This window comes from Saimiri boliviensis, chromosome 8, assembly GCF_048565385.1.
Source record: "Saimiri boliviensis isolate mSaiBol1 chromosome 8, mSaiBol1.pri, whole genome shotgun sequence".
Lineage (NCBI taxonomy): Eukaryota > Metazoa > Chordata > Mammalia > Primates > Cebidae > Saimiri > Saimiri boliviensis.
Window position 1 is genome coordinate 44959619 of NC_133456.1, and position 23900 is coordinate 44983518.

The 23900-nt window shown below is 36.3% G+C and overlaps 1 protein-coding gene across 9 annotated transcripts in view; it reads left to right on the forward strand.

Annotated features, from left to right (window-relative positions):
• Window positions 1–23900, forward strand: part of CBLB (Cbl proto-oncogene B) — a 428727-nt gene that overhangs the window by 79632 nt on the left and 325195 nt on the right. For all 9 annotated transcript variants that reach the window (XR_012518787.1, XR_012518786.1, XR_012518788.1 and 6 more), the window contains one exon: window positions 12042–12188. Coding sequence is in view for 6 of the 9 variants with exons in the window: in XM_074404431.1 (XP_074260532.1) it covers window positions 12042–12188 (147 nt within the window). In the remaining 3 variants the exon portion in view is untranslated. The remainder of the gene's footprint in view (window positions 1–12041; window positions 12189–23900) is intronic.

Consider the following 23900-nt stretch of genomic DNA (forward strand, 5'->3'; position numbering starts at 1 on the left):
CATCAGCTATTGTTAGTGTTAGTGTATTTTATGTATGGCTCACTCAAGATAATTCTTCCGCCAGTGTGGCCCAGGGAAGCCAAAAGACTGGACGCTCCTACTTTTTTTTTACTTTAGACCTGGAGCCTTTTACCATTGTAATATATTACCTGTAATGGTACAGGCAGATAAAGTTGTCCTTTTACTCCAAAGCCAGTATCTGAGGATAGTTTTATTTATGTGGGGGGGATTATTCTGTTTGCAGTTAGACTGAGATTATAAAAGTATTTGGATCACACTATTGAGGAACCATCATGTGGTAAAAGTAGCAGTCTCTTCAAATTAGGAAATTCCTGAGCTGTTGGGTGAGATGAAAAGTGAAATTTTTACGTCTAATGTTATCCTGTGTCTATTACAAATGTTAGCACATTGCGTCTCCAAGAGCAAATAAGTAAGTCAGCTTCTTAAACCATAAGTTTCCCAGTGGGCATATTCCATTCTACTTCAGTTTATATTTTTCATATGGTTTCAGTATTCTAGTGTTTACTATTCATTAACATGAAACACAGATTTTAAGTTGCCCTTTTAAAAATTATGTTTGCTGCTTTGTGGTTTTCTTGGTTTTGAGGGCCAGTGTTATTCATGGAGTTTTCATTGTTGAAAAAAAGAAAAGAAAAAAAAATGTCACTCATGCCTATGTTGGTAAAGAACAAAATAAAAGTCAAGGCTTTCAAATATACTAATTGGACATTTTTATACTTACTGTAATTTCAGTTTTCTATGTTAGATTCTTGGCATACTGCTTTCAGGATGTTTCTTCAGTCTAAGAGGCATATTGAGGAATATCTGTAAGTTGAAAACCTTATATAGCCTGTTGTACTTTCATATTAGCTGTAAGTTGTGAAATGGATTCACAATTTTTGCTTAAAGCATATAGACATTTTAGTGCCAGAGTTATCGAATCTCCTGCTGATCAGAATAAAAGTGGTAAATAGCTCCATAGAATGTTATGGGATCAAAGAACTTACGCATCACAACCTCTGGTTTTATAGAAGCAGCTTTGGATAAGAGAAGCTTTCACTCTTGTTCATGTCATGGAATAGTGTGAAGGGCAGAGTTGTGTCTAAAAACCTGGTCTATCAACACTATGTTTTCTTTCACTGTATCCTAGTATTTCCTTAATAAGCCGCGTTACTAGAAATGTAAACCAGGACGGGTGCGGTGGCTCACACCTGTAATCCCAGCACTTTGGGAGGCAAAGGTGGGCGGATCGCGAGGTCAAGAGATCGAGACCATCCTGGTCAATATGGTGAAACCCCCGTCTCTACTAAAAAATACAAAAATTAGCTGGACGTGGTGGCGTATGCCTGGAGTCCCAGCTACTTGGGAGGCTGAGGCAGGAGAATTGCTTGAGCCCAGGAGGCGGAGATTGCAGTGAGCCCACATTGTGCCACTGCACTCCAGCCTGGCGCCTGGCAACAGAGCAAAACTCTCTTAAAAAAAAAAAAAAAAGAAAAGAAAAAAAAAGAAATGTAAACCAAGTGTCCAAGAAGGCCCGATCAACACCACTAAGCTGTAGAACAAGTTAAATCCAGCTTAACTTTTACACATATGAAAATCTTAGACTTAAAAAAAATGCATATATATGTGCAGATATGCATATTGTCATTGTATTCAGAAAGTTTAAGATTTTTATGGTAGTCCAGGGAAATTGTACTGCTGAGAGCTAGTACATTATTACAGCCATGTTTTTCTATGATTACCCTCTTATTTTTCATTTTGAAAAAAAAAAAAAACTACCTGGCATAGTCTCAATGCTTTAAAAAGACAGCATTTTTCTGTGAGGCCATTGACATTTAAATTAGTGTTATTCTGTTGACTGAAGGATACTTGTTTCATCAAAAGATTAGGTTTCATCAAAAGAAGTTCAGTACTAATATACCTCTTAGACTGAAGAAACATTCTGAAAGCAGTATGCCAAGAATCTAACATAGAAAACTGAAGTTACAGTAAGTATAAAAACTTTTAATTAGTATATATGCATATTAAGGCATATCATATATCCAATAAATGTAAGGAAAAATGTAGTTAATTGAATCATCTGGTTGTGTGTGGCCACACACACTTCTTTCATGATGTCGTATGACAAAGAATACATGTGATGTGCTAATTTATCTATATAACTATTCTGAGGTTTCTTGCTCTTAAGAATAATTTAATTTTAGTTGCATTTTTAAGGAGACTATTACAAAGGAAGGAGATAAAGTCACCTACTAGATTTAGGGATCCAGACCTCTCATTCTGTTGAAACCAGTTTTAGACTGTGGAGTTAAGTGTTTGAGCTCTGTGTTGTCTGGCTTTTATTTTAAATATATGAAATTAGATTTAAGAAGCTTTTCTTTTGGGGAAGGATGTGGAAAAAATACTGGTGTGCTGTTTGTGAATGTACTATCGGGGAAGGACTAACACTTTCTAGAAAATTGGGAATCAGTGATCATGCAAGTGGTTTGGGATGAGTGCCCCAGAGATGCCTTCTCTGTTTGAAAGCTGACACAGCCGGGTTGCCAGTTGGGCCCTTCAGAGGATGGGAGACATTGCACTGAGTCTGGAAATGTATTTATTCTCTTTCCAGTAGGCACATCTCAGGGTTACCAGAGAACATCAATATAATGGCTTTTTAATGACATTTTTGTTTCTTACTGAAAATAGGGCAATTCGCAGAAGAAAAGAAAGAGAAACTATAGTAATTCTACTAACCAGAGGTTACTGTTGATAATGCCTTTCGGTGTATGTCCTGTATTTGTTTTCCTGTTTACACACCATCTATAAAGTACTATTTAGCCTTTTAATAGAACTAAGATTGTACTGGGCATGCTATTGATTATCCTGTTCTTTTCACTCCATACTTTCATTTTAAGCCCCCTCCCCTCTGCGTCCCCCATCCTCTCACAGTGTTATGTGTGAGAATACATTTCCAGACTCACTGCAATGTCTCTCATCCTCTGAATGGCCCCATTGGCAACCAGGCTGTGTCAGCTTTCAAACGGAGAAGGCATCTCTGGGCCACTCACCCCATCTGGTTCTCAATTTTCTATGAGGTATCTATATCATATCGTGCCTAAAAGAAGTGGGAATTGCTTGGCAAATTTGTGCTTTTATTTATTTTGATGTTTGCACCTATTGAATAAAGACAATTTTAATCCTGGGGAAGAGGTAGAAAAAAAATCTCATGATTTTATTTTGTTAGCATTGCATGATGTAGGCACCAGAGAGATGACTTTTTTTCTCCTATGGTTCATTTGTATTTTACTTGTCCTATTCCAAAAGAGCAGTATTAAGTGAGACAAAGGTATCAATAAGGAAAATTTCCAGAGCCAGAAGAAGGAACGAACTGTCAGGGAACAATTAGTGTGATGGGAAACTATGTTGTGCTTCCTCAGAAAGTATGACAAATATGTTATATTTACTTCAGTTTCTGGAAACTGCACATGAGGGATATAGCATTATTTCCTTTGTCTTGTTGGTGTTCCATTTTATTCATGAAAGAAAAAAAAGAGAAAATAAAAGGTCTCAGAACTCACAGAGTAAAGATACTTTTCTAATTCAGAGTTAAACTCCAGAGTGTTATTTAATTCTCTATTAAAGTGGGTTTGGGTTAAAAATTCTTTTCTACAAACTAATTGTATATGCTACTCCTATCTATCTGTTCATTAGCACTGTTTTGGGGTCAGAAAATTCTTCCTTATTTATAGTTTTAAAACATTTTTCATACTCTTCGAAATTAAACTTTTATTGGATATCTATTTTAAGACATTGTTACAGGTTTAAGACTTTTTCTTCTCTAACAAAGACCTGTGCTCTGATAGAGCTGAAACACAGTATCTATGTAAAATAACCATGGTGCCCTTCAGGGAAACCTTTGTGCCCTGGCAGATAAAGTGTCCTGGCATGTCACATATGGGAAGGGGTAGGGAAAAGATTCCATGGAATTATTTTGACATAAAGCTGGTGCATTTGAGAATTCAACAGGCTGAGGCATAGAAACATTGCATCAGACTGGGGTGTAGGAATGGCTTAACTCAAGGAAAGCAGACCATTTGGATAGCTTGGGGAGAAAACAGAAGCAGTATGAGAAGTGATGGAAAGGACAGCAGAAATACTTTAAGAAAATATTATTTTCCAGAGTTTCTAACTGTATTCTGTTAAGTAAAAACAAAAGCCATCCTTGATTTGTCAAAATTGATAAAAATGACATAACAAGTAGAAGTAAGAATTTTCCTGCTAAGTTTGGGGTGGAAATTGGAAAACTGACCAATTACATTTTTTTGATTCATGTATTTAAAATTAAGGTGGAGGATCAGAAGCAATGAATATGGGTTAATTGACTCTATTCAGATTGCTATTTCCCTCTTTATGATTGACTTACTGGGAATAGCAAATAATATAAAGTTAATCTAGATTTGTTTTAAAAATGTGTTACTACTGTTGTTTCAAGGTCAAGTTTATTTTGCTTGTTGATGAAACTGGTTATCACATAACTCTAGGTCATAAAAGTACAGTTTGAATTTCCAGTGTTTCTAATGTTTCTTTTTCTTTTGAAAAATAATCAAAGAAAAAGTTCTGCTATGTTCTGGTTGCTTCTATATGAATCTCATAGCAATCATGACTTTCCATTTAGTTTACAGAACTTTCATTGTATTTTATCATAAAGGAATGAAAGAATGGATTATTTTTTTCTTTTTTGTCTCAAATAATAGACTGGTATAATACCATTTTAAATGTTTATTTTTACAAAAGGATACTTGTTACAGATTAGGTTTCATCAAAAGAAGTTCAGTACTAACGACAAAGGAGTTTTCTTTGTTGAAGTAGATATTGTTAAGCTTTAAAACCAAGTGAAAGTATGAGTGATCATATTATACTGTAGTAGGTTTTTGTAATAAATTTTCCAGATAAAACTATTTGTCGAAATCATCAAAGAGATGTTAATCCTACTTTAGCATTGATGTAAAGTTAAAATAACCGACAATAAAAAAATTATCTGGAAAGCTTTATTGAATATACTGAGATAAGGCTTATTGTAGTCCTTCTTTTCATGCATACTCCTGTTACAATTCCAGGAGGTTTCAAAATCCAAGTGACTGACCTCATTCAACCCTCAAGCTGCATAATTCCCGGCCTAATTCACCTTCACTCTGCTGTAGCTACCAGTTACAGGACCAGCTGCATTTTAGACAGAACTGCATCACCCTGGAAATTTTAAACCCACTCTGTCTCTTCTGATTGCCATCCTTTTCTGGTTCCATCTCAGCTTTATTCCCACTGCATTGTTCTTTAACTGTGAAGATTTCTAAGCCCCTTAAATTCATTAGGAATAGGATTCTGTCATCTTCATCTTTATACTATCAGTGCCCAGACCAAGCCTGGTATGTAATAGGCACTCAAAGATTTCAAGAATAAATGACTAAATGATTATATCAAATACTTGCCCATTGTTTGCTGTTTCTGAATTGTAAGAGGCCTTCATGATAATTGATGATCTTAATAATGGGAGAATATGATTCTCTTACCTTAGTAAAATAGCCGTCAGTTTGTTGGATAATAGTTATATGGAAAAGAAGAAACACTACTATGATAAATATTTATACTTTTAAATGGAAGTGGTAAGTAGAGTTAATAATAAATAACTTACTTACTGAAGGTTTTCAAAAAACTAGATGCATCAGGGTCTTACCTATATGCCTTATGTATTTTTATTCAAAATTTTAAAAAACGAGGAAACAGAGAGGTTAAGTAACCTGTTCTTGATCTTTAAGCAGGCTAAGGATATTAAGCCAGTACTACTAAACTTAAGGAGCAAACTCGTCAATATATAGGATACTAGAAAAATTAAGCAGGATATATTTTAAACATCTTTTGGAAGCTTCTCAAAGGATATTACATTGAGCATGATAGGCTGGCATGTTATTTCATGTTTGAGTTTTGTTTAAGTAAAGCATTTGTAAATTGTCCATTTAAATCTATTTATTTTGGAAAGCAAATAAATTTACCCTGTGAAGTGCATCCTTATTTTGAGGGATGGCTCATTGCTGTTACTAAACTTTGTAGATAACGTGTTGAAAAGAATATTACAGGCTGGGCACAGTGGTTTATGTCTGTAATCTTAGCACTTTGGGAGAATGTGGAAGGCGGATCACTTGAGGTCAGGAGTTCCAAACCAGCCTGGCCAACATAGAGAAACCCCATCTCTATTAAGTACAAAAATTATCTGGATGTGGTGGCACGTGCCTGTAATCCCAGCCCAGGAGGCTGAGACACGGGAATAGCTTGAATCCAGGAGGCAGAGGTTGCAGTGAGCCTAGATTGCATCACTGCATGCCAGCCTGGGCAACAGAGTGAGACACTGTCTCAAAAGAAAGGAAAAGAATACTACAGAGAGATCAAAGAATGCCCAGAGTTCATCTTTCCCAGCCAGAATTTTGATCGTGGCCTCCCTAGCCATGCTAGGGGTGGATGAGGTGTTTAACAAAGGAAATATCAGACCTTCCTTTGGTTGCCAGTTCAGTGTAGTTTTTTGGAATGAGTTTACTAAATTTCTTGTAAAATGAGCAGTTTAGTATCCAAGAAGTAAAATGGAGCAACATGGAAAATTGTCCTTCTGCCTGTGTTTCAGTTTAGATTGTTTCTAGGCACACTGCTAACTTTCTTTATGACTTTGGGTAGACTCTGTCTTTATTGATATTTGAACTTTTAATGTCTGTTGCATGCTCCCCTTAGATACATTTAAAACTTTAAAGCATTTGGGCAGGGGGAATGGGTAAGGATCCAGTTGTATTTAAGACTCTCAGGACCCATCTTAATAATGGTATCTATTCTCATGAGGGAGAAATGAAAGGCAAGGCTTACATCAGTCTAGTCTCCTCACTTAGAAATCACAACATTCCCAAGGTCAGAAACAGTGTGAAGTAAGTAAGTCTCTAAACCCATTTTGGAGGGCAGTACATCAGAAATACAGTGGAAATTGCTCTTTAGCTGGATGTGAGTCTCATTTTAATCACCACCGTTTATATTCTTTATGTCCTGCCTTTCTTTTTATGTTGAGTTTGTTTCACCTTGTAAAAATTAAGAAGAGCATGTTCTTGCTTTTAAATGTGAGAATTGAATTATTAATAATTTTTGGGCAAAAGTATCACCTCCCATTTCTTCTACCAAAAGCAGCATATTCTTACAGACTTTGCACCTCACTGAAAATAGTCATTTAAAGTTTTCACTAGTTCAGCATTTAAAGCTTTTTATTTCCTCCTTGATTTATAACACAGCTGTTTCTTGAATAGAAAAAAACTCAAGAACTACATGCAATCTAATTGGATTACATTCTTGTAGGACTCCTGAATTTAGTGGAGGCTACTAATCAAATCTTGATATATTTTCTATTTGTTTTATGAATTTAATTCATCAAGTCAAGATGGTTGTAAGTAGAGCAGATTACCCCTACTATATCGTATTAGGGTGATCTCTTCATGTCCTTTTGTTTTATACTATATGAGAAATTCATTAAGGGTAGCATTGTGCCATCCTCCCTCAAGCCTTAGATACTTCTTCGTGCTTATGATGTTGTAGCAACCTTAAACTATTAAGACTTGCTTATGAACAGTGAAGCTCCATCATTCCAACAGATTCAGCATGCTAATTCACTCTAGTTCAAATCCACATTCTAGTTGAATCCCCACAGTGTAACTTGACATTTAGAGACATTGATTCATACCATTTTAAAGAAATATGATACAGGTGACAGAATCAAGGATGCAAGAGGTATCTTGTTGCCTAGGTGATGACATTGTAGATGCACTTCACGTTTCTTTCTCTCTCTCTTTTTTTATTAGAGCTCTTCTCCCCACTTAGTTTTTACTCCTCCCTCACTCTTTCTTCAGTGTTCCTCTAATGTTAACATCTTTGGCAGTTTGGCCAATGTTGACAACTACTTTTGATTACCTGGTATTTTAAAATACTTTGATTCTAAAATTATTTATTATAAACAGAATCCATGCAAAGCAAATGAATAAATGTGATGGTTAATGGCATATATGTGGAAATAAGTAGCTTCTTGTATAAGTGAAAGAACTGGTGTTGCAAATTCCATGTAAAATTAATTAAAATTAAAATTACATTTATAAGATTATTGAGTCTTTTTTTTTTCTGGACAGTTTTATTTAGTTGTTTGGGGGTTGTTTGGGTTTTAGTGTCAGGAATAGATTCTTACTAAGTATCAGATTCTTTATTAAGCAATCATCATTTTAGGTCTTATGATGATGGGAAATCAGATGGGCTTAAGGAAAATTGGCTAAGTATGGAAAAGTTATATAATGAAAAATTCCATCTACAAAGGTGTATGATTATTGCTTTTCTTCTCCCTATGTCTAGATAGTTAGAGATGATTATATTCTTGGATTGTTTTATTTTCAAAATTGAAAGTTATTTAAAAAAAAAGAAATGGGTATCAGGCTGGGTACAGTGGCTCACACCTGGAATCCCAGCACTTTAGGAGGCTGAGATAGGTAGATCACCTGAGGTCAAGCAGGAGTTTGAGACCAGCCTGATTAACATGGTGAAATCCTGTGTCTACTAAAAATCCAAAATTTGCTGGGCCTCGTGGTGCGTGCTTGTAATCCCAGCTACTTGGGAGGCTGAGGCGGGAGGATCACTGGAACCCAGAAGGCTGAGGTTGCAGTGAGCTGAGGCTATGCCACTGTACTCCAGCCTGGGCAACAAGAGTGAAACTCCATGTCGGGGAGGTGGTGGTGGGGAAAGGGTATCAAAGGATGCAGAATGTGATGGGGAATAAAGAAAGCACATACCGCATAGCAGAACGTAGTAAACACAAAAAAGTCACAGTGTCATATAAAAAAGAAAGTGTATTGCTATGATAACAAATTTAAATGACATTAGATACCAGAATTAGTTTCCGGTTCTTTTTTGTTTTTCCTTTTAAGCTCCAACAGAATGAGTTTGTCAGTTCTTTCCATACCTTGGTATAGATTGCAGCCTCTATAAATATGTTAAGTAACGGATTTCTAAGATGATTATTTACGAAAAATGGGGTGTGTGAATGTATAAATATAAAGTAAATATATTTATTCTGAAATGTGTATTGTATATGCATGTATACAGTCAACTATTTTTAACAATATGAGCTTGAGTTTCTTTCAAGACTAATGGCAAAGTGTATTTTTTCATTGCTTTAGTTTGTGCAAAATGTCCAATAAACTTATGGTGATCCATTTGCAAAAGTGAGAAAATGGAACTATATACACATTTTATAATCAATGAGTATCTGTATAGGTACTGGTGATTATTAGAGCTTCTAGACTATAAAAATATTACTATGTTTCTCTGAAAGTGTAGTGTCTACATAGCCAGTGGGTCAGATACACACAATCGGTAATTACTGGCATTGTGTTTCAGACTTCAGATCTAACAAATAATAATAATAAAAAAACATTTGGATATGATTAAAGAACAAAGAAACAAGGGGATGGAGTACAGCCAATTCAAAAAATAAAGAACAGTTGGCTTACCCTAATTATAGCCATCTTGATTTTTCTTTTTTCTTTTGTACGTATCAATTGGAAGTTTGGTAAAAATTAAATCTTTAGCCCAATTATAGAAATAAATTCATTGCAGATTTCCTAAGGTAACTTTATGCTTTCCTTAAACTCAAATCTTAAAAGTCAATTGTAGTTTGTATTAGTTATAAGTCTTTCCTTTGGTATAGTAAAACAGTTTTTTTATTTTTTGAAACTGAGTATCTCATATCTACCATCATCTAAATTGAGGATATGTTAACATAAATGAAAAAATCATATCGATAGCAGAGATTCAACTGAGTAACAGAAGTTTTGCACTTAGATTAGGTTGAGTTGGGCAAAAGTGGCTGAACCTAAGAAAATGACATAACCTTTATGTATATTATAATGAATTTTGCAGTTTGTTTATGGGAACAGGTCAAGCATTAAAATGAGGACTATGTTATGATTCGCCCTTTTTCATCAGAAAGCTTTTTGTAGATAAGTTATAGAAATAGGTGATTTTTTTTAACTTTTTTAAGGAAGATGAATTTATTGATTTTATAGAATACCTTGTTGTATTCTTCTTCTTACTACTTTTTCCACTTTTTATCATAAGTATCTTTATTCCATATTCATCTCATGCAGGATGTTATGTATTTACTTTGTAAATGTTTTAGGAAGAATGACACCCAGTGGTTTTATTGTTAGGTGCACATTACGTGATCTCTTTGTTAACAAACATGAGTTTTTATTATTTGACAGTTATTAAACACAGACACATGAGTAAATATGGAGCAGAGAAACACAACTTTCAATAACAAGGTCTGTTGATACATTGCATGGTTTTATATGCTGCAAATTTGATGACTTTCTCTGTTAATTTTCCTCTATATTTTTAGAGTCATAAAGCACTTACCTCCACCCACCTCCCAACACATACATACACACACACACAGGTGCACATACACATGCATAGTAGCTGAAGCTTCAAAATGAAAACATATGCAGATGTACCTATTGATTTCTGGTCATGCTGAGCTAAAGGGAATATAAAGAAATAAGGTTTGTTAAAAACTGGAAAGTTATTTAGTATTTTGTATTTTAATTGCTTCTTTGCTATCTGGCACTAGTAGTTTTCTGCCGATTAATGTAATGTTGTAAATTTAAGAAATGTTAGCAGCATTACAAGTGATTGATAGTATTATTTTGTAGTATGAATCATGTTTTAAATCTTGTCAGAATCCCCAGAAACTTAACATGGAAATTAGAGTAGAGGTGACATCTCTATTCTAAACCATTTTGTCATAATAACACAATTTTTTCCTTCTAAAACAGACTTCATGAAATCTTCAAAATTCTGAATCCATTAATCCATTTGACTTTCCCTTTCTTTCTTTCTTTTTTTGTTTTTTGTTTTGAGACATTGTCTCACTCTGTTACCCATGCTGGAGTGCAGTGGCATGATCATGGCTCACTGCAACCTCTGCCTTCTGGCTCATGAGATCACATCAGCTACTCGAGTAACTGGGACTATAGGCATGCACCACCATGCCCTGCTGATTTTTTGTATTTTTGTAGAGATGAGGTCTTGCCATGTTGCCCAAGGTGGTCTTGAACTCTGGGCTCAAGCCATCCGGCTGCCTCGACCTCCCAAAGTGTTAGGATTACAGCGGTGAGCCACTGCACCTGGCCTGACTCTCCATTTCTTATAACAGTACCTCTTAATCAGGAGAGCACATTAGAATTGCCCAGGGGGCTTCTAAAATATGCACATGTCTAGAACCCATCCTCAGAGAATCTGATAGTTAGGTAAGAGTGGCAAGTATGTTCAACCAAAACTGTGCATTGATTCAAATGCCTCTTGATGTCATGTCCCAACCAAACTTTCTTACTCTGTCTCATGTTATTTTCTCTGGTTACCCTCTGTTCTGCTTTAACCATGCCAAAAATAATATAATACCAATACTTTTTCATTTTATGCATATATTAATGCTTTCGTACATGCTGTTTCTACCGCCTGAAACACTTTTACTTCCCTCGCCATCCTCCCTTTCTCTCCACTCCAGTTCTTTTATCGGTCAAACAATGAATTTTCTTCTTAGATTCTCCTTTAATGGCAAACCTTTCATTACTTCCCCAGGTAGAAATAGTCACTCTGTCTTTTATGTTTACCATTTATATTTGATTACGATTTTTAAGTGTTCTTCTCTTCCATTAATCTGTGAGCTCAGTGAAATCATGTAATTTATCTTACTTGTGTTTATGTTACATGAATACACGAATGACTAATAAATTGACAGCTTTGTTAGGAATTTAAATGTAGACTGTTTTCATAAACATTGCTTTTAAAGGCAACATGCAGTTGAGATTCATGATCAACCACTCAGACATACATTGATACCTACATAACATTATTTATCTTAATATATATTCTAAAAATTGTATGCATATAGGTATTTATTTCTTTTCTTCATTTTTTTTCTCTTGTACCTACAGACGAAATCTCACAAAACTGTCCCTTATCTTCAGTCACATGCTGGCAGAAATTAAAGCAATCTTTCCCAATGGTCAGTTCCAGGGAGATAACTTTCGTATCACAAAAGCAGATGCTGCTGAATTCTGGAGAAAGTTTTTTGGAGACAAGTAAGTAAAAATCATTTTTATAGTTGCGGATCTATCTTTCAAGGGTTACTGCATCCTCCCTTCAGCTGCATATGATGTGTATTTCACTTGAGTATTTTGTGAATGTATTTCATTATTATTGATAAGCATTTTGATTGATTGGTCATTTTTCTGTTGTAGCCACCAAAGGTATGCCTCAGTAATGCAATGGTGTTTAAACTATTAAGTAAATATTATACAATGTTATTTACTTCATGAGCATTCATTGAGTTTGTTCTGAGAAGCAAAGGCATGTAACAGTCTTTATACATGAGAAACTGATAACTTCTTATAATTTAATATATACTTAACATACAAAATAAAAGGTAGAAGGGAATAGAGACATTAAAAAATGGCGTAAGTAAATTTCTCTGACAATTTAGAGAGGGATAGTTGCTTCAGGATCATAGCGACCAGGTACTGCTTCCTGGAGGAGGTGGTATGTTAAGCTTGGTTAAGATCTGAAATCAAGGTGAGAGAATGCACTGGCACCCTGATCCAGCCTTTTTTTGTTTTATTGCAGAGAGATTATGTATGTGTGAACAAGATATGAGGATATCGTTATCAGAAAGGTGTAGCATGTTGCAAAGTAGCTAAAGATTTCTTTTGTATGCCCTACAGAGACACAGATTCTGGTGGGCTTGATAAATAATAGAATGGAATGTCTAAAGTCAGCATAATTTATATAAAAGTTGGAAACTTTGTCATAATTTCTTAGTATAATGATCAAGAACGAGCATCCGGAGGCAAGTGGTTTCCTCAGTAACCTTTTAAGGATCACCTTTAATGAGAGTCCTCAGACTCAGAATGTCCTAGAGCGTAGGCAAAGCCCTGGCTGAGTAGTAAGGAGGAAGTGTGATTGCTTACACAGATTATTGTTTTGATCTTGTATCACAGGTCTGTATTTGTCCTTTAACTGATGAAATTAGACAGAAACATTGTTAGTATATGCTTTTTTTTTTATTACTTTGATACGGGAACCTCAATATTGGTTTTCCTTTGTTGTTGCTGTTGTTGTTTTTCTTTACAAAATGCTATGTTTACTATAGCCACCACCAAGACTGGAATGTACCTACATAGAGTAATGTACATTTCATTAGGCACATCATTTTTTTGGCTTCCAAAATATTAAAGCCTGTTTCTCACCTTATAATGAAATGTATTCTGAATTATTTTTAGGCACTAAAGGAGAAAATGCCATTTTGCCATTAACATGGAAATTCTGTGTTGTAGCAATCCAGTTATTTAAGATGTTCCTATATTCATTGAGAAATGAAGAATTTTAGAAAAAAGTTTATCCATATCTGAATTAGAATAACACAGCTAAGAGTATACTAATTAAATATTTATTAATTGTAAGAAGCAGAATGGTCCTGCCAAGTTCAGGGTGTAGGAACTGAGAGGGTTTCCTGTATTTGCAGTTCATGTATTAACATTGTAAGCTTAGCAGTCGGTAACCTTCAAAATAAACTTTCTCTGAAAGTTTTAAGAGAATATATAGGACAAATTCATTGTGGTATTTCTTTTTGAAAACTGAAAATTCTGGTGAGCTATAAAATTGTTTACTTGTCATAAGGTCAATAAAAATGGAAAGATTACTCACATGTTTTTTTAAGAGAGGAGTTTACATTGCTGGCACCTCAAGCCACAGAAAATTATGCATTTCAGACATCTTTATTTCCCTTTATTTATAACCACAGACATCAAGGGGCTGAAATTTCTTTTCAACTGCTACATGAGTGAAATTACTACTACATCAATTGAGGGATTCTCGAAATAGTGATTACATACTTTCCCTACCTCCCAAGTCTTTTCACCTTTGTCTCCTGTTTTTACTGAATTAAGAAAGCTGCTTAATTTTTCTTTTTTTGTGGTTGAGTGCCAAATTTCATGTTCCTTTTGGAACTTATATGTATTACCATAGTCATCCGAATTAATGATTCTTTTATTAGATAATTGGAGAAAGTATCTTTTTATTCTTCCTAGGTTTTCACCTTGTGGTTCCATAATATTTTATTGAATGAATGAACATATGCATGAATGTATCCTTTCAAAAGGTTGAATTCTTTTTTTTTTTCCATTATCCTCTAATACTGTTTGTATTTTCCCAAAACTTAGTTCTCCTGTGGGAGTATGCCTGTCATTTATCTCACTGTTCATTGAGGCCATGTGAGAATGCTTTCATTTAGCCTAACCAGTGCCGTTAAACTTGAAAACAGCATTGTTTCCTGAAACAGAACCATTAATCCATTCATGAGGGCAAAGCCCTCATAATCTAACCACCACTTAAATATTCCACTTCTTATTACAGTCGCAATGACAATTAATTTTGACATGAGTTTTGGAAGGGACATTCAAACTACAGCACTGTTTTTTGTTTTGTTTTGTTTTGTTTTTGAAGACGTGGTAGTGCTACCCTCTCTGCTCAGGGCCCAAACCCAGCAGCGAAGAGGCACTGCCTGCCTTGTGGCCCAAGAGGACAGTAACACAACATGTATCATGGCAAACTTCTTGGGATATTCTGTTTAAGGTCAATTTGTATGCAAACGAATATAATATTTTAACAGTGCAGTCATGCTTTTGCTTTCATAGTTTGTTGACCAGGAGATAGAAATCTATAGGAAAACAATAGTGACATTATTGACTAAATGTGTCTAAGTATGTTCAGCAAAATGAGACAATACTAAACTGAATCCTCACACTCTGGAATAATAGCTTATAATCTAGAAACTTTAAGCAGGAAGCTCAAAAAATATATTACTAGCTGCTAAAAAAAGAACATTAATGTGATTAGACTCTGGGTGGCATTTATTTTTCTCAGCAAGTCAGGTAGCAGCTGATGCGTTACTTATTTAAGTACTTTTTGACATTTAGAAAAGTGTTTGATTAAAGTGGTGACTTCTAAGATTTTAGTGCACCAATCACCTGACCAGTGTACACTGTACCTAATATGTCGTCTTTTATCCCTTACCCTTCTCTTACTCTTCCCCACCATGACTCCAAAGTCCATTATATCATTCTTATGCCTTTGTGTGGTCATAGCTTGGCTCCCACTTTTAAGTGAGAACATTTGATATTTGGTTTTCCATTTCTGAGTTACTTCACTTAGAATAATGTTCTCTAGCTCCATCCAGGTTGCTACAAAAGGCATTATTTCATTCCTTTTTCTGGCTAATAGTCCCTGGTGTGTATATACATATTTTCTTTATCCACTTGTTGGTTGGCGTGCACTTTTGGTCCAGTATTGTTGTAATTGCAAATCGTACTGCTATAAACAAGCATGTTCATGTGTCTTTTTCATGTAATGACTTCTTTTCCTTTGAGCAGATAACAGGCAGTGGACTGCTGGATTGAATGGTAGCTCTACTTTTAGTTCTTTTTAAGGCATCTCCATACTCTTCTTCATAGTGGTTGTACTCATTTACACTCCCACCAGCAATGTAAAAGTATTCCCTTTTCACAACATCCACATCAACATCTATTATTTTTTAAGATGTTTAACAACATCTGTTTTTTAAAATTATGGTCATACTTACAGGAGTAAGGTGGTATGTCATTGTGGTTTTCATTTCCATTTCCCCAGTCATTACTGATGTTGAGCATTTTTTCATATGTTTGTTGGCTGTTTGTATATCGTCTTTTGAGAAATGTCTATTCATGTACTTTGCCCACTTTTTGATGGGATTGTTTGTTTTCTTCTTGCTGATTTGTTTGAGGTCCTTGTAGATCCTAGATACTAGTCCGTTGTCAGATGCATAATCTGAATATGTTCCCCCAACTCTGAGTTGTCTGTTTACTCTGCTATTGTTTCTTTTGCTGTGCAGAAGCTTTTTAGTTTAATTAGGCCCCATTTATTTATTTTTGTTTTTATTGTATTTGCTTTTGGCGTCTTAGCCATGAATTCTCTGCCCAAGCTAATGTCCAGAAGAGTTTATTTGATATTATCTTGGAGGATTTTTATGGTTTCAGGTCTTAGATTTCAGTTTTTGATCCATCTTGAGTTGATTTTTCAATAAGGTGAGAGATGCGGATCCGGTTTCATTCTTTTACGTGTGGCTTTCCAGTTTTTCCAGCACAGTTTATTGAATAGGGTATCCTTTTCCAAATTCGTGTTTTTGTATGCTTTGTCAAAAATCAGTTGGCTGTAAGTATTTGGCTTTACTTGTGGCTTCTCTATTCTGTTCCATTGGTCTACGTGGCTGTCATTATACCAGTACCATGCTGCTTTGGTAACTGTAGCCTTGTGTTGTAATTTGAGGTCAGGTAGTGTGATGCCTCCAGATTTGTTCTTTTTGCTTAGTATTGCTTTGGTGATGGTCTCTTTTTTGCTTCCATGTAAATCTTAGGATTGCTTTTTCTAGTTCTGTGAAGAATATTGATGGTATTTTGATAGGAATTGCATTGATTCTGTAGATTGATTTGAGTGGTGTGGTCATTTCATTCTTCTCACCCACGAGCAGGAGATGTGTTTCCATTGGTTGTGTCATCTGTAATTTCTGTGTTTCAGTGTTTTGTAGTTTTTATTTTAGAGATCTTTCACCCCCTTGGTTAAGTATATTTCTAAGTATTGTATTTTTTTTTTCAGCAGTGGTAAAGGGGATTGAATTCTTAGTTTGATCCCCAGCTTGATTTTGTTGTTGTATAGCAGTGCTACTGATTTGTGTACATTGATTTTTGTGTCCTGAGACTTTACTGAATTCATTTATAAGATCTAGGAGGTTTTTGGATGAGTCTTTAGGCTTTTCTGGATATAGGATCATATAATCAGTGAACAATGACAGTTTGACTTCCTCTTTTTCAATTTGGATGTCGCTTATTTCTTTCTTTTTTCTGCTTGCTCTGGCTGTAACTTCTAGTACTGTGTTGAGTAGAAGTGGTGAAAGTGGGCATCTTTGTCTGGTTGCAATTCTCAGGGGGAATGCTTTCAACTTTTACCATTCAGTATGATGTTGTCTATAGGTTTACCCTATATGGCATTTATTACTTTGAGGTAAATCTCTTCTATTCCTATTTGGTTGATATAAAGGGATCCTGGATGTTATCAAATGCTTTTTCTGGGTCTATTGAGATGATCATATTTTTTTTAAAAATTGCTATATGTGATGTGTCACATTTATTAACTTGCATAAGTTAAACTGTCCCTGTATCTCTAGGAAGAAACCCACTTATTTGTGATGTATTACTTTCTGTTGTCCTGTTGAATCAGTTAGCTAGCATTTTTTTAAGGATTTTTGCATCTATGTTCATCAGAGATACTGTTCTGTAGTTTTTTTGGTTGTTGTTATTATATCTTTTCCTGGTTTCGATATTAGGATGATAGTGGCTTCATAGAATGATTTAGGGAAGATTCCCTCTTTCTCTGTCTGTTGGAATAGTTTCAGTAGGATTAATATCAGTTTGTCTTTGAATGTCTGGTAGAATTCAGCTGTGAATCTATCTTGTCCTGGACTTTTTTTGTTTGCATTTTTAAAATTACTGATTCAGTCTCACTGCTTGTTACTGTTACTGGGTGGCAGTAAACCTCACCCAGCTCCCATGCTGTTGGAGAGGCTGATATCACTCCCACAGCGCTCTGCTAACAATGCTTGATTTAGATCCAGGCAGCCTGTACACAGAGCTCAGATCTGCCCCAGGCCATAAGCTTTCAAGCCATGCCCTTCTTTGTCTGCCCACAAGGCCAGGAGCCCAGCTCCTACACTCCTATCTGTAGCATACTTCCCGCTTGCTGCAGCTCCTCCCTTCCCATTCTGTTCAAGGGAATTTGTTCTACTTAAGATTATATTGCAAAATTGAGTTGGGAGCTTCTTTCACCCTATGTTCTTTCCCTGAGCTCATTGGCTGACTTTCAGAGGGTCCCTTTGACATATAGTAAGGAATAGCTTCCCTTGGTTCATGCTGGAGACTGGGAATACCTACATGGCTCTTCTTCCTTGGAAGGGTAAAGGTTTTCTCCAGTGGCCTGGATATATTTTTTTTTTTTTTTTTAACCCAAATAAGGGAAGCGGCCACAATAATGGCAAAAGGCCACCAGCAGATTAAATGTCCTGTTGCGGACGACAGGATTGCCAAAGCAACTCCAGCCCGTTCACGGTCATTGAAGGATCGTTCTCAGGCTTCAGAGAAACGCGGAGAAATGCCTGGAGTATGGGGTTACAGAAAATGAGCCGGGGACAGAGCTGATGCGGTAGTATCACCGCATGCACAGACTTGTCTAAATCTCTCCTCTGTCCCACGTTGACCAGCTGTGATGTCAGCATCTGTGTGTCTGTCTTCTCTTCGGACTAATAAGTCCATGAGTGTCGGGGCAGAGTCTTTCTTGGTCGCCACATTATCTCCAGAGGCTGGCACATAGTCCGTGAATGTACTGAAGTAATACATGACCAGTGAGATGTGGGTTGTGCAGATTTCACAGCTGGACAGTGAAGCCAGCCTCGGAGGCCGCGTTTTGATGGCTCTACCGCCAGGCAGCATCTTGAACTGCTTTGACTCCAGCTGGGCGTGCGGCGGACGTGCCATGGACGGTGTCTGCCTCCTGTGGACGGGGATGTGTACCTGGAGGCAGGCTCTCCCACTCACACTCTGAGGACTTACAGTTTTTCACCTTTCTCACATAGTAGCCTGCCAGTTTTTTCAAAGGGTCTGTGGAATCTGTTTTCCTAAGTTCCTGTGTTGGTTCCTTGGGGAAAAAGAAATCGCAGTATGAATCTCTGTGCATTATTCTGTCCTTCCAAGTGGTAGAGGCATGCTAACACTGCCTCCAATCTGCCATCTTGAAAAACAAAAGTAAAAACCAACATTGAGAAGACACAGACATATATTTCCAAACAAATTATAATTAAATTAGAAACATAGATTCTAACTCTTGAGTCCTCTTATGTATCCTCTCATCCCCATACTTAATTTAGTTTAAGTTATCTTCAGATTTAAATTCATACTATGCATTACGCCAACAACCTTCTGATAGGTCTCCTTATCTCCAATAACAACCTATCCCGTTGTTCTAAGGAGACAAGTGAGGTCTCTAAAAAGCAGAGCTAATCATTCCAGTCTTTGCTTGAAGTTTTTGCCTGAATATTAATTCTAGATTAAAATCTAAAATGACATTAACATCACAAGCTTTAGAAATTGTTTTTTTTTTTTTTTCTGGCTTCACGTTTTGTTTCTGCTTATGATTTGTGTATGCCTAACTCATCTGCAAAGAAACAAATGACTCAACATTTTTCACATTTCGTAAGGTACATCTCATTTTTTACTCCTCATTGTCTTTGTTTTTTTATGTCGCATTCACTGCTTGGATAGCCGGTCACCCATGCTTTACCCAGTGTTGCCAACTTTGGAAGCTTTACTTTAGTACCCTAATGGATATCCCTGCTCTGCGCTGCCAGGTACCTGAGCTCACATCTGTTGTAATAGATTACAGTGAACTGCTGGCATGTCCCTCCACTTCTTAATTGAGAGGTTTCCAACTAACTAGTAAGTTTCTTTAGGGGCAGAGACTACGTCTTATTTTTGTGTTTTTGAGCCTGATACATTTCCTGGAATGTTTAGGCACTAATAATTGTTAACAAATTACATGAATAATTGCATGGATGAATGATGTCTGTCTTCTCAATTTGCATTGACTTCATTATATACAAATTGATCTCTTTTTAAATCATCAGTTCCTACATTTCTATTTCTTAGATGCCTCTCTTTCCTCTTTCTTTTCACCTGTCCCAGAATTTTGATACCTTTCTTTAGGTTCAGTTCAGAAGTCCACTTTTCTGATTTTTTCTCATTCATGCATACCCTTCCATGTGATCTATGTTAATTACTCTGTGCTCTGGTTGCTGTTGTATTTTAGACACATTTATATTGTAGAATGTGCTTACTATGTGGGTCTTTCTTGCTTGATTGCAAGACTCTTCTATGATTTTCTATGCAGAAGTTAGTGAAAACATACATTTATTAGAATTATTGTATGTCAGACTTTGTGTTGAGTGCTTTCACATATGCTAGCTTCATTTTCAGTAGAATCTCTAAGCTATTCTCTGAATGGCTGTTGAATGAGTCCTTTAGGTACTGTATACATTGTAGACATTCAGGAGTTGTTGGTTGAATGTATGAGTATAGGATGCAACTTTCCTACCATTTAAGCTCTCTCTTCCTTTACTTATGTTCTGTTCTTGAGTCAAGTTGGCTTATTTGGCTCTTTTCCTGACACATCAGCAGTTATAGGTTTCTATGTCTTTGTTCTTTTTGCTGCTTTTATTTGAAGATTTTTACAATCTCTGGCATAAAAAATTCATACTAATACCTCAAAAATAATCTTGCTTGTGATTTTTCCCATTAGTGTTATTACTACATCTCTTCTTAAACTTCTCTAAGCTCTGGCTTACCTTCTGCATTTACTATTTTTATGGTTTTATTACAATTATTTGTCTAGTTGTCATACTTCCCCCTAGACTCTATGCTCCATGAATTCAGGCTTATTTATTCATCTTCGTATTTCTAAAGTAGCTCAGCACGGTGTTTTATATATAGGCTTTCAGGAACCATTGCACATTTAGTTCAGATGAGTTGAGAAGTAGAGGAATGTGCATGAGCGTGTGTATGTGTGAGACGAAGCCTGCTTGCTTGATTGACTGGGAGACAATATACTTAAGGTTAGGCATGCAGGCTCTGGAGCCAGATTATCTGTCCATGGACAGGTTCTGACTGCAATGCTTACCTGCTCTGTGACTTTGAGGAATCCATTTTTTTTTCTATGCATCTTTTTCTTCATTTATAAAATGTGGATGACACTAGTAATACCTGCATCTGTGGTTGTTATGAAGGCTTAAAATAGCTAAACCTTACTGTAAAGTACATAAAACACTGTCTAGCACATAATAAACATTCTGCGTTGTAGAGAAATTAACCAATTTAAATGTTTAGTATTGCTCCAAATACTACCAGTATATTTGTTCATTGTTAATTCTCTAAATAATCAAATTTACATTTGACTTTGTGTGATGGAGGTTTCATACTCCCTAGCAGTCTAAAAGCCAAAAAAAAAAGAAAATATGAAAAAATTTAAAACTTACTTCATATGTATCCCAAATAAAAGTAGAATTAAATATAAGAAACTGTTATAGTTACCATAGGGGGAAAATTATCTATTTATAGCTCAATGTATTGCCTCTACGATTGATTTCCTGCAAAAGCGATAAGGACCTTCTTTAGTCTCCTATATTTTCCTTTAACTTTTAATAAGAAACAAAGGAAAATACTTTCCTTACTTTTCCATTGAGTGAGATATATATTCTTTTAGCATATTAACTAGATCAGTTTTCCCTTTAGGTAAAGAAAAAAATAGGTTAATTATATTTAATTAAAGGAGGGGGTACACAGTAGAAATTAAGAGGTTTTATAATGAAAATTTCTAGCAGGTACTCTAGAAAGCAAAAAGAACTAAAGTAGGATTCAAAGTATTACTAGCTAATATTTCTCCTAGTTAACTACCTCCCTTTGTTGCCCATTAAAAAAAATTCAGTTATCTTTATGTCAGTAAGCAAAATTAAAACTTAACCTATTTATTGGAGGCCTATTTTGTTCATCATTGTAACAAGATACAAAATCAGCTAAGGTGCCAATTATAATTTTCTACTATAAGAGTTATTCACTTCGGGGAAGACGAGGTATAAAAAGAAGATAAATACTTAAAATCAGTTCTGTACCATTAGAAAATTACATAATGTCACAAATGGTAAGTCAATTTACTAGTATAGGCATACCTCAGAGACATTGTGGGTTTAGTTTGAGACTACCGCAATAAAGTGTATATTGCAATAAAGCAAGTCACATAGATTATTTTTGGCTTCCTAGTGAATGAATGTAGAAGTTTTATTTACACTATACTAGTCTGTTAGGCGTGCAATAGCATTATGTCTCAAAAATGTGTGTACCATAACTAAAAAATAAATTGCTAAAAAATGCTAACAATCAGATGAGCCTTCAGTGCGTTGTAATCTTTCAGCTGCTTGAGAGTTTTGCCTTGATTTTCATGGCTACCGACTGATCACGGTGGTGGTTGCGGAAAGTTAAGGCAGCTGTGGCGATTTCTTAAAATTAGGCAGCAGTGAAGTTTGCTACAGCAATTGATTCTTCCTTTCATGAAATATTTATCTGTAACATGCAATGCTGTTTGATAGTATTTTACTCACCGTAGAGCGTCATTCAAAATTGGAGTCAACCCTCTCAACCCCTCCCAAAGCTTTATCAACTAAGTGTATGTAATATTCTAAATCCTTTCTTGTAATATCAACAATGTTCAAAGCATCTTCACCAGGAGTAAATTACATCTCAAGAAAGCACTTTTTTTCTCTTCTGTAAGAAGCAACTTTTCGTCTCTTAAAATTTTATGAATTTGTATCAATTTAGCCACATGTTTAGTCTCTACTTCTAATTCTCTAGTAATTTCTACATTTACAGTTACTTCTTCCACTAAAGTCTGGAAATCCTCAAAGTCATCCATGAGGTCTGAAATTCACTGTTTCCAAACTGCTGTTAATGTTGATATTTTGACCTCCTCCCTTGAATCATAAATGTTCTTAATGGCATTAGAATGGTGAATCCTTTCCACAAGGTTTTCAGTTTTCTTTGTGATTTATTAGAGGAGTCACAATATATGACAGCTATAGCGTTAGGATATGTTTTTTTGTTGTTGTTGTTTGTTTGTTTATTTTGTTTTTGTTTTGTTTTGCTTTGTTTTTGGACGAAGTCTTGCACTGTCACCAGGCTGAAGTGCAGTGGCATGATCTCGGCTCACTGCAACCTCCACCTCCTGGGTTCAAGAGATTCTCCTGCCTCAGCCTCCTGAGTAGCTGGAACTGAAGGCATGCACCACCAGGCCCAGCTAATTTTTGTATTTTTAATAGAGATGGGGTTTCACCACATTGGCCAGGGTTGTCTCGATCTCTTGGCCTCATGATCACCTTCTTCAGCCTCCCAAAGTGCTGGGATTACAGGTGTGAACCACCTCACCTGGCCAGAAAATGTATTTCTTAAATAATAGACTTGAAAGTTAAACTGGCTCCTTGATTCAGTGGCCTACCCCAGCAGGCTTGGAAGTGCCTCCTGCTGCTGTCTGGCCTCTCCCTGCTCCCAGCACCTGCTCTGGGAGGGCGCAAAATTGTGACCAAACCCAGGCACTGTTGTTACCTAGCTGGGTGTGCACACACTGGGGTGGCGCTGACATGCCAGCCCCTGCCATCTCACTATTTTCCAGACTTCGGGTGCCAGCGAGCACTGGAGGGAGCCCTAGGGGTTTGGGCTGAGGGCAGCTCTGTGTGGGCCTGCAGGTGACCCCCCACAGAAACAGCCTGGGCACCTGTGGATGACATGATTGGTGGCAGCAGGAGGCAGACAGGCTCATGGCTGGAAAGGGGTGAGTCCCCAGTGAAGCCCCACCTTCAAGCCAGGAACAGCCTACTGTCTGGGGGCCAGGCTGTCAGTTCCTGGTAGAATTCACAGTGGGACTGAAAACTTATGTTGCTTCTTCTGGCCCTACCCATGGGCCAATCAGCATGTATTTCCTCCCTTCTGAGCCTGTAAAAAACTCCAGACCTAGCCAGACTCACACAGACATCAGACTATCAGCTGTAGGAAGGAACTACCCAATTTGAGTCTCTTTGACTCCTGGAGATGATCTGTCTGCAGAAAGGAGCTACACAT